Raw genomic sequence first — 11,663 nt, forward strand, 5'->3', positions numbered from 1 at the left:
TTTTTGGGAACCACAAACAGATTTGAGTAAAACCCTTGTCCTTGTTCCGACCGCGGAACCGGATGGATCACTCCCATTAATAAAAGATCTTGTACGCAGCGTAGAAACGCCTCTTTCTTTATTTGGTTTGTTGACAACCTTGACAGATGAAATCTCCCTCTTGGGGGAGAGAATTTGAAGTCTAGAAGGTATCCCTGAGATATGATCTCTAACGCCCAGGGATCCTGGACATCTCTTGCCCAAGCCTGGGCGAAGAGAGAAAGTCTGCCCCCCACTAGATCCGTTCCCGGATCGGGGGCCCTCGATTCATGCTGTCTTAGGGGCAGCAGCAGGTTTCCTGGCCTGCTTGCCCTTGTTCCAGGACTGGTTAGGTCTCCAGCCTTGTCTGTAGCGAGCAACAGCTCCTTCCTGTTTTGGTGCAAAGGAAGTTGATGCTGCTCCTGCTTTGAAATTACGAAAGGAACGAAAATTAGACTGTCTAGCCTTAGGTTTGGCTCTGTCTTGAGGCAGGGCATGGCCTTTACCTCCTGTAATGTCAGCGATAATTTCTTTCAACCCGGGCCCGAATAAGGTCTGCCCTTTGAAAGGTATATTAAGCAATTTAGATTTAGAAGTAACGTCAGCTGACCAGGATTTTAGCCACAGTGCTCTGCGTGCCTGAATGGCGAATCCGGAATTCTTAGCCGTAAGTTTAGTTAAATGTACTACGGCATCTGAAATAAATGAGTTAGCTAACTTAAGGGCTTTAAGCTTGTGTGTAATCTCATCTAATGGAGCTGATTCAAGTGTCTCTTCCAGAGACTCAAACCAAAATGCTGCTGCAGCCGTGACAGGCGCAATGCATGCAAGAGGTTGCAATATAAAACCTTGTTGAACAAACATTTTCTTAAGGTAACCCTCTAACTTTTTATCCATTGGATCTGAAAAGGCACAGCTATCCTCCACCGGGATAGTGGTACGCTTAGCTAAAGTAGAAACTGCTCCCTCCACCTTAGGGACCGTTTGCCATAAGTCCCGTGTGGTGGCGTCTATTGGAAACATCTTTCTAAATATCGGAGGGGGTGAGAACGGCACACCGGGTCTATCCCACTCCTTAGTAACAATTTCAGTAAGTCTCTTAGGTATAGGAAAAACGTCAGTACTCGCCGGTACCGCAAAATATTTATCCAACCTACGCATTTTCTCTGGTATTGCAACTGTGTTACAATCATTCAGAGCCGCTAACACCTCCCCTAGTAATACGGGGGTTTTCCAGCTTAAAATTTAAATTTAAAATTTGAAATATCTGAATCCAGTTTGTTTGGATCAGAACCGTCACCCGCAGAATGAAGCTCTCCGTCCTCATGTTCTGCAAATTGTGACGCAGTGTCTGACATGGCCCTAATATTATCAGCGCACTCTGTTCTCACCCCAGAGTGATCACGCTTACCTCTTAGTTCTGGTAATTTAGCCAAAACTTCAGTCATAACAGTAGCCATATCCTGTAATGTGATTTGTAATGGCCGCCCAGATGTACTTGGCGCTACAATATCACGCACCTCCCGAGCGGGAGATGCAGGTACTGACACGTGAGGCGAGTTAGTCGGCATAACTCTCCCCTCGTTGTTTGGTGAAATATGTTCAATTTGTACAGATTGACTTTTATTTAAAGTAGCATCAATACAGTTAGTACATAAATTTCTATTGGGCTCCACTTTGGCTTTAGCACATATAGCACAGATATCTTCCTCTGAATCAGACATGTTTAACACACTAGCAAATAAACTAGCAACTTGGAAATACTTTTCAAGTAATTTACTATAATATGAAAACGTACTGTGCCTATAAGAAGCACAGAAAAAGTTATGACAGTTGAAAATTAATAAACTGAAAAGTTATAGCATCAAATCTTTGTAAAAAACACAATTTTAGCAAAGGATTGCTCCCATTAGCAAAGGATAACTAACCCTGATAGCTAACAGTGAGAGAGATCCGTAAACTGTCATAAATTAAATAAAACGACTGCCAAGTGGAAAAAAATAGTGCCCAAAACATTTTTTCACCCAGTACCTCAGAAAATTAAACGATTTTACATGCCAGCAAAAAAACGTTTAACATTAATAAATTGAGTGTTATTAAAAAGCCTGTTGCTAGTCCCTGCAAATTAGGCTAAAGTCTTATGCATACAGTATAATTCCAGTGAAGTGCCATTCCCCAGAATACTGAAGTGTAAAATATACATACATGACAGCCTGATACCAGTTGCTGCTACTGCATTTAAGGCTGAGTTTACATTATATCGGTATGGCAGAATTTTCTCATCAATTCCATTGTCAGAAAATAATAAGCTGCTACATACCTCTTTGCAGATTAATCTGCCCGCTGTCCCCTGATCTGAAGTTTACCTCTCCTCAGATGGCCGAGAAACAGCAATATGATCTTAACTACTCCGGCTAAAATCATAGAAAAACTCAGGTAGATTCTTCTTCAAATTCTACCAGAGAAGGAATAACACACTCCGGTGCTATTATAAAATAACAAACTTTTGATTGAAGGTATGAAACTAAGTATAATCACTACAGTCCTCTCACACATCCTATCTATTCGTTGGGTGCAAGAGAATGACTGGTAATGGCAGTTAGGGGAGGAGCTATATAGCAGCTCTGCTGGGTGAATCCTCTTGCACTTCCTGTTGGGGAGGAGTTAATATCCCATAAGTAATGGATGATCCGTGGACTGGATACACTTAACAAGAGAAAGTACATTTAGTAAACAAAGTAAATTCACTTTCATGCTCCTTTAAGTAAATTTTCATAGCCTTTTTAATGAATGATTCAGATAGAGCATGGGATTTTAACAAGCTTTCCAATTTTCTTCTATTATCCAATTTGTTTAGTTGTTATGGTATCCCTTGTTGAAAAGGATACCTAGGTAGGCTCAGGCGCAGCCGATTGGTGTCTACAAGTATATGCCTCATGTTATGGACTCACCCAGTGCGTTAACTAGTTCTCAGTAGTGCATTGCTGCTTTAACAACAAAGAATACCGAAAGAATCAAGCAAATAATAAAATACATTGCAAAGTTGTTTAAAATAGTATGTTCTATCTGAACTAAGAAAGAAAAAAAAAATGGGTTTCATGTCCCTTTAAGCACAAGAAGGTAATAGTAATGAAGGAATAATTATTGGTACAAATACATATATTGATAACTTTCATAGCGGATATTTATTTTGAAATAGTGAATTTTAATTGTAATGATGTATTTTTAAAAATTAATTTAGCAAAAGTTATATGTTGTTGTGATTTTATTGTACCTAACCTGTCACTGTTTAGCAATGAGTACTATCACTTATGGGTAGTTCTTTAACTCAATTGAACTAGTGTGAAATTAACACACATCAGCAATCCTGGTGTAGCAATTATACTTTAACCCCTTAATCTTAATGGCAGACAGTACAAGGTACTGTATATGTTGTTATGCCCATAATGACACGTGCCATACACTGTACAGTAGCTGTGCCTGGGCTGTCAGAGAGCAGGTTATGCCTACAGTGGCAAGACTGCTATTTCTACATTCCTCACGAGTAAAGCATTACAGAAATAGCATAATGGAAGCCACCCCAGGTTAGAGATCCCAGGGGACATGGTATCCCAGTGATCAGATGGCTGTCAGTAATCAAGTTTAAGGGTGCAGTCATTACATGAGATACACACTGTGATCATCTCATGCTGTTGCTGGATGCCTGAATGTGAGGCAATCCAGCAACAATAAAGAAAAAGTCAAATATGACTGTTGCTGTGTATACTATCAATGTGGTAGTCAGTCTATTTGTAGGTATTTTTATTTAGCTACACTAGTTTTGTAGAAATGATTATTAAAAAAAATAAAAAATAGGAAATCCCCCCCCCCCATTAAACGCCCCCTAATTTCAATTCATATTTATTGTTATTTTATGTACCAATAAGAAAGACCTGTTTTTATGTAATATATATCTATCAACCAAAGTAGAATGCCACAACACAAAGATTTTAACCCCTTAATGACCACAGCACTTTTCCATTTTCTGTCCGTTTGGGACCAAGGCTATTTTTACATTTTTGCGGTGTTTGTGTTTAGCTATAATTTTCCTCTTGCTCAATTACTGTACCCACACATATTATATACCGTTTTTCTCGCCATTAAATGGACTTTCCAGACATACCATTATTTTCATCATATCTTATAATTTATTATAAAAAAAATTATAAAATATGAGAAAAAAATACACTTTTTCTAACTTTGACCCCCAAAATCTGTTACACATCTACAACCACCAAAAAACACCCATACTAAATATTTTCTAAATTTTGTCCTGAGTTTAGAAATACCCAATGTTTACATGTTCTTTGCTTTTTTTGCAAGTTATAGGGCCATAAATACAAGTAGCACTTTGCTATTTCCAAACCATTTTATTCAAGATTAGCGCTAGTTACATTGGGACACTGATATCTTTCAGGAATCCCTGAATATCCCTTGACATGTATATATTTTTTTTAGAAGACATCCCAAAGTATTGATCTAGGCCAATTTTGGTATATTTCATGCCGCCATTTCACCGCCAAATGCGATCAAATACAAAAAATCGTTCACTTTTTCACAAACTTTCGGTTTCTCACTGAAATTATTTACAAACAGCTTGTGCAATTATGGCATAAATGGTTGTAAATGCTTCTCTGTGATCCCCTTTGTTCAGAAATAGCAGACACATATGGCTTTGGCGTTGCTTTTTGGTACTTAGGCCGCTAAATGCGCATCACACGTATTATGGCTAGCAGTGAAGGGGTTAATTAGGTAGCTTGTAGGGAGCTTGCAGGGTTAATTTTAGCTTTAGTGTAGAGATCAGCCTCCCACCTGAAACATCAGACCCCCTGATCCCTCCCAAACAGCTCTCTTCCCTCCCCCACCCTACAATTGTCCCCGCCATCTTAAGTACTGGCAGAAACTCTGCCAGTACTAAAATAAAAGCTATATTTGGGCTTTTATTTTTTTAAAGAAAAGGCATATTTACATATGCTGCTCTGTAGGACCCCCCTTTAGACCCCAACCTGACTGATCCCCCACCAAACAGCTCTCTAACTCTCCCCCTCTGCCTTAATGGCCGCCATCTTGGGTACTGGCAGCTGTCTGCCAGTACCCAGTTTAGAATAAAATTGCTGATATTTTTTATTTTTTCCCCTTTTCTGTAGTGTAGCTCCCTGCCCCACCAAAGACCAACCCCCCACCCCCTCCTAGATACCTCCGATTTATATATATTTTTAATTTAAATACCCCTTTCTCAAACTTTTCAAAGTTATAGTTTCTGTAGTGTAGCGTTCCCACCCGCTCCCGCCCCGTGCACGCGCCCGCCCGCCACCCCCCGTGCACGCGCGCGCCCCCATCGGCCCTGCCCCCGATCCCTCCCCCCCTCTACATTACCCGGCCCATCGATGGCCGCCCCACCCGCCTCCCAAGTCGGCTCCCACCCACCAACGATACCGGCCATCGATGTCCGGTGCAGAGAGGGCCACAGAGTGGCTCTCTCTGCATCGGATGGCCATCTAGAGTTATTGCAGGATGCCTCCATATCGAGGCATCACTGCAATAACCGGAAAGCAGCTGGAAGTGAGCAGGATCGCTTCCAGCTGCTTTCCACACCGAGGACGTGCAGGGTACGTCCTCAGGCGTTAACTGCCTTTTTTTTTTTGAGGACGTACCCTGCACGTCCTCGGTCGTTAAGGGGTTAAAGAACCGAAAACGGTTGAGGCAAGCACCTAACAATTCTGCACTATCAACTAAAGATGCTGTACACCAGAAGGGATCGTGGATTTAAAAAAATTGAAACAAAGATCATAAAAAACAAACAGAAGAAATGTTACTGCTCTAAAGACTTTATTGCTATAGGTATAAGATACAAGAAAAAAAGAACAATATTATGTGGAACAATGTATATTCATTCACAAATAATAATACATCTGGAAGGTATTCCACTTACTAGAAGTTACCTCAATCTAATGTGTTAATTGGTGGCTCTAAGATGTGGCAACTTAACAAGCACTACCCAGTTTCTGAACTAAAAATGGGCCGGCTCCTAACCTTACATTTCTGCTTTTTCAAAAAAAGATAGCAAGAGAACAAAGACAATTTGATAATAGGAGTAAATTAGAAAGTTACTTAAAATTGCATGCTCTATCTGAATTATGAAATAAAAAAATGTGGGTTTAATATTTCTTTAAAGCAACAAAAACTTCCATTTCTCCATTACAGTCACTGAATAAGAATATGGGATAACTCTGTATAGGTTGGCCATTGTGAATGAGGCATGGATTACAACACCCCCCCCCCCTCCTCCAATATGCTAAAGTAGAGACCCTTAAAGGGAGAGTAGAATTTCTAGTTTTCTCCCTACCAATAACATTACAAAAACAATTATTTGAGAACAACCAGTTAAAAGGATTATATTAAAAAAAAAAAAAAAATATATGGACTTACATCTTCATTGGTGGTTTGATTGGAGCTGATCAAGTATGTATGAAAACCTGAAAGACCAACAATTGACCAAACGGAGAAGAAGCACACCACAGCTTCCACAACAGTGAAACCAGTCAAGGACCATATACTCTGTCTTTTACATTATAATAATTTGGTACATTTATTCCATAATCAATCAATCAATCAATCAATCAATCAAGGGTTGAATTTTTAAAGGCTAATATCAGAACAGTGCACATTTGCAAACAAACACTAATACCAAATATTTAAAAAAAATAAATAATTTAAAATAGCTTAGATTATTTATGTTTAAAGGAGAAGAGAAGATATCTGCCAACAAAAAGAAAGCAACGTGAGTTAGAAAAGCTTTGTAGTATGTACAGTATGTATACGCAGACACTACACCCTTCTAGTATCACAATCCTTAGAAGAATTGAGAAGAAAACCTGACTTTAAATGTGGAACTTGTGTGTAATATTCATGTCCCTCAGTGACGCATCATTAGATAGTAGGTGGCAAATGCTTTAGAGTTGGCATTCACAGCCATAATAGTTAATTGTATATATTTTAAATGTTTGTGCTATCCAAACTATCAGTTTTCACATGTATTTGGTGACCTGGTTGCGTTCTCCACTATCTGGGAAAGAAACTAAGTTTTCCTAACAACAATATAAGCCAAAGTTTAGCTTTTAACAACAGATAAGAGCCATAGGCCTAGCAAGTCAGTGCAAGTTTATAGAACAGCCTTATCCTTATCCCAGACATTATTAAACGGGACATGAATTCCAAACTCTTTCGTTCATGATTAAAATAGAGCATATTTCTTTTCAACAGCTTTCCATTTTACTTCTATTATCAAATTTGCTTCATTTTCGTATCCTTTGTTGAAGCAGCAGCAATGCACTATTGGGAGCTAGATGAACACATCAGGTGAGCCAATGACGAGAGGCATATATGCGCAGCCACCAATCAACAGCTATCTCCCAGTAATACATTGCTGCTTCTAAGCTTATCTAGCTATGATTTAAAAAAAAAAAAAAAAAGAATACTAAGAATATTAAGCAAATTAGACAAATTGAAAAGTGGTTTAAAATGGCATGCTCTTTCTCAATCATGAAAGATAAATTATGACTATACTGTCCCTTTAACAGACCATTGCAACTGGAATGCCCTATGTATTAATAATTACCCATACAGAGCCCTAGAAATGAACTGCAAGCCCCAGTATCATCAAATATATACCCTCTAATCATGGGTGCTGCCATTTTGGAACCTAGGTTACACTGCAGGTGAAAGACAGATTTCAACACCTATGACTAGAGGGAGGCAGGGAATAATATGCTTATAAAATTGATTTAGTGTTTAATGTTCCTACTTTTATCTGTAGACAAAAACGATCAGCCAATCAACATCAGTGCAAAGTCCCCACTTCGCCTTGCTGTGGTCTTTTGCTATAAATGTTGGGGCTTTTTAACATGCTCTAATGAACATAGGTGGAAAAACTGATTGGGCCAGCAATATACAAGCTTCCTTGCTAGATTTCACAAAAAGGTATGGAATGGAGGATCTATCACAGGGTTCGACAAAACCCGGAGCCAGGGAGCCACTGGCGCCTAGAATTTTACCCCTGGTTCCTAACTTTTTGGGTTATTCTCCATATATCTATATACAAATAGCACTGTTTGGCTCCTAAATTTTCATACTGGCTCCTAATTTTTAAACAGATTTGTCATCCACTGCTCTATAGGATGTGGGTCACTGGGGAAATTATGAAGCTATACTTTTTCTTTGATTTTACATAGATACATCCAACCAATATTTACTATTAATCTTTTTACATACTTGTATCACTCTTACAGTAAAGGTATGGGTAAAATGTCACTTTTCTGTTAAACGTCCCTGCATTCTTCCATTTCTGCTTCATTTGTGAAAAAATAACTGTTAGAAGTACAACTGATCCGCTGTTTGAAGAACTAATAAACTTACAATTGAGATTAATGGGATAGACTACACCAGAATGTGTATTGTTTTAAAAGATAGATAATCCCTTTATTACCCATTCCCTAGTTTTGCATAACCAACACAGTTATATTAATATACTTATTACCTCTGTGATTATTTTGTATCTAAACCTCTGCAAACTGCCCCCTTATTTCAATTATTTTAACAGACTTGCATTTTAGCCAATCCGTGCTGGCTCATAGGAACTCCACGTGCGTGAGCACAGTGTTATCTATATTACACACTTGAAATAATACCCTCTAGTGGTGAAAAAATGTCAAAATGTCCTGAGAGAAGAGGCGACATTCAAGGGCTTAGAAATTAGCATATGAACCCCCTAGGTTTAGCTTTCAACCAGGAATTCCAAGAGAACAAAGCAAAATTGGTGATAAAAGTAAATTGGAAAATTGTTTAAAATCACATGCCCTATCTTTATCAGGAAAGTTTATTTTGGACTAGACTTTCCCTTTAAAGGGACATTAAACACTTTGAGATGGTAATATAAAATGATAAATTGTATATAATAAAACAACTCTGCAATATACTTTCATTATTTATTTTGTCCTCTTTGCCTGTAATTCAAATCTGAAATTGTGAGCTTTTCAGTTCCTGTTAGAAATGGAAGTGCAGAACACTGTTAAATCCAGCACAACCATTGGCTGCACACTCTAGTGACCTATTTATAACTGTTCCTAATTGGCCACAGCAGAGAAGGTAACACAAGTTACAACATGGCAGCTCCCAGTGTTTTATAGACACTAAAACGTTACACTTATTTTGTCACTTTTTAAACAACTAATGAAACTTTAAAAAATACATCTACATGTTAGTCATGGACTAATCTTTTCTTTGAATGCATCATTCTATCTAGCGTGTATTTAGTGTTTAATGTCCCTTTAAGTAACTCCATTCCCATCTATGTTTTATTGTGCTGGCACAGTTACCACATAAGAGCAAAAAAATTCTTTATTTGGAAAAAAAATTAATCTAGAGAAGCCTTGTATACTACACACAAAAACAATTTACCACATGCTGTTCATTAAAAGAAGCAGTAAATGCTGAAAGTTAAGACAGAAGAGACTTGAGATTATTCAGATAGGCCGCCCAGCTAGCAAGAGAATGGAAAAACAAAGACATGTTCCAATGAAAGCTGAATGTTGACAAAAAAAACAGAATTTAAGCTTACCTGATAAATTACTTTCTCCAACGGTGTGTCCGGTCCACGGCGTCATCCATTACTTGTGGGAAATATTCTCCCCCACAGGGAAAGGCAAGGAGAGCACACAGCAAGAGCTGTCCATATAGCTCCCCCTCTGGCTCCGCCCCCCAGTCATTCGACCGACGGTTAGGAGAAAAAGGAGAAACTATATTGTGCCGTGGTGACTGCAGTGTATAAAGAAAACATTTTTCAACCTGATTAGGAAAACCAGGGCGGGCTGTGGACCGGACACACCGTTGGAGAAAGTAATTTATCAGGTAAGCATAAATTCATTTTTTCTCCAACATTGGTGTGTCCGGTCCACGGTGTCATCCATTACTTGTGGGAACCAATACCAAAGCTTAGGACACGGATGAAGGGAGGGAGCAAATCAGGTTACCTAAATGGAAGGCACCACGGCTTGCAAAACCTTTCTCCCAAAAATAGCCTCCGAAGAAGCATAAGTATCAAATTTGTAGAATTTGGCAAAAGTGTGCAGAGAAGACCAAGTCGCTGCCTTACATATCTGATCAACAGAAGCCTCGTTCTTGTAGGCCCATGTGGAAGCCACAGCCCTGGTAGAGTGAGCTGTGATTCGGTCAGGAGGCTGCCGTCCGGCAGTCTCATAAGCCAATCGGATAATGCTTTTCAGCCAGAAAGAAAGAGAGGTAGCAATAGCTTTTTGTCCTCTCCTCTTACCAGAGTAAACGACAAACAAAGATGAGGTTTGTCTAAAATCCTTTGTTGCTTCTAAATAGAACTTTAAAGCACGAACAACATCTAAATTGTGTAATAAACGTTCCTTCTTTGAAACTGGATTCGGACACAGAGAAGGAACAACTATTTCCTGGTTAATATTCTTGTTGGAAACAACTTTTGGAAGAAAACCAGGCTTAGTACGCAAAACAACCTTATCTGAATGGAAAACCAGATAGGGTGGATTACACTGCAAAGCAGATAATTCAGAAACTCTTCTAGCAGAAGAAATAGCAACCAAAAACAGAACTTTCCAAGATAATAACTTAATATCTATGGAATGTAAAGGTTCAAACGGAACCCCTTGAAGAACTGAAAGAACTAAATTTAGACTCCAAGGAGGAGTCATGGGTCTGTAAACAGGCTTGATTCTAACCAAAGCCTGAACAAAAGCTTGTACATCTGGCACAGCTGCCAATCGTTTGTGTAACAAGACAGATAAAGCAGAAATCTGTCCTTTTAGAGAACTAGCTGACAACCCTTTATCCAAACCTTCTTGGAGAAAGGAGAGAATCTTTGGAATTTTAATCTTACTCCAGGAGAATCCCTTGGATTCACACCAACAGATATATTTTTTCCATATTTTATGGTAAATCTGGATAAAATCAAGCGTTCAATTTCCAAGCAGTCAGCTGCAGAGAAACTAGATTTGGATGTTCGAATGGACCTTGTACTAGAAGATCCTGTATCAAAGGTAGCTTCCATGGTGAAGCCGATGACATATTCACCAGGTCTGCATACCAAGTCCTGCGTGGCCACGCAGGAGCTATCAGAATCACTGAGGCCTTCTCCTGTTTGATCCTGGCTATGAGCCTGGGAAGGAGAGGAAACGGTGGAAACACATACGCTAGGTTGAACGACCAAGGCGCCACTAATGCATCCACTAGAATCGCCTTGGGATCCCTGGATCTGGACCCGTAACGAGGAATCTTGAAGTTCTGACGGGACGCCATTAGATCCATATCTGGAATGCCCCATAATTGGGTTAACTGAGCAAAGACCTCCGGGTGGAGTTCCCACTCCCCCGGATGGAAAGTCTGACGACTCAAATAGTCCGCCTCCCAGTTGTCTACTCCTGGGATGTGAATAGCAGATGGCAGGAGTGATTCTTTGCCCATTGGATGATCTTGGTTACTTCCTTCATCGCTAGGGAACTCTTTGTTCCCCCCTGATGATTGATGTACGCAACAGTCGTTATGTTGTCCGACTGAAATCTTATGAA

At 39.4% G+C, this 11,663-nt stretch overlaps 1 protein-coding gene across 1 annotated transcript in view; it reads right to left on the minus strand.

The window, feature by feature from the left end:
- The window catches only part of ZDHHC14 (zinc finger DHHC-type palmitoyltransferase 14), a 222,673-nt gene that overhangs the window by 63,614 nt on the left and 147,396 nt on the right, over positions 1-11,663 (minus strand). The window contains exon 6 of the mRNA XM_053712213.1: positions 6,487-6,619. Within this exon, the coding sequence (XP_053568188.1) occupies positions 6,487-6,619 (133 nt within the window). The remainder of the gene's footprint in view (positions 1-6,486; positions 6,620-11,663) is intronic.

This window comes from Bombina bombina, chromosome 4 (genome assembly GCF_027579735.1).
Source record: "Bombina bombina isolate aBomBom1 chromosome 4, aBomBom1.pri, whole genome shotgun sequence".
Taxonomy (NCBI): domain Eukaryota; kingdom Metazoa; phylum Chordata; class Amphibia; order Anura; family Bombinatoridae; genus Bombina; species Bombina bombina.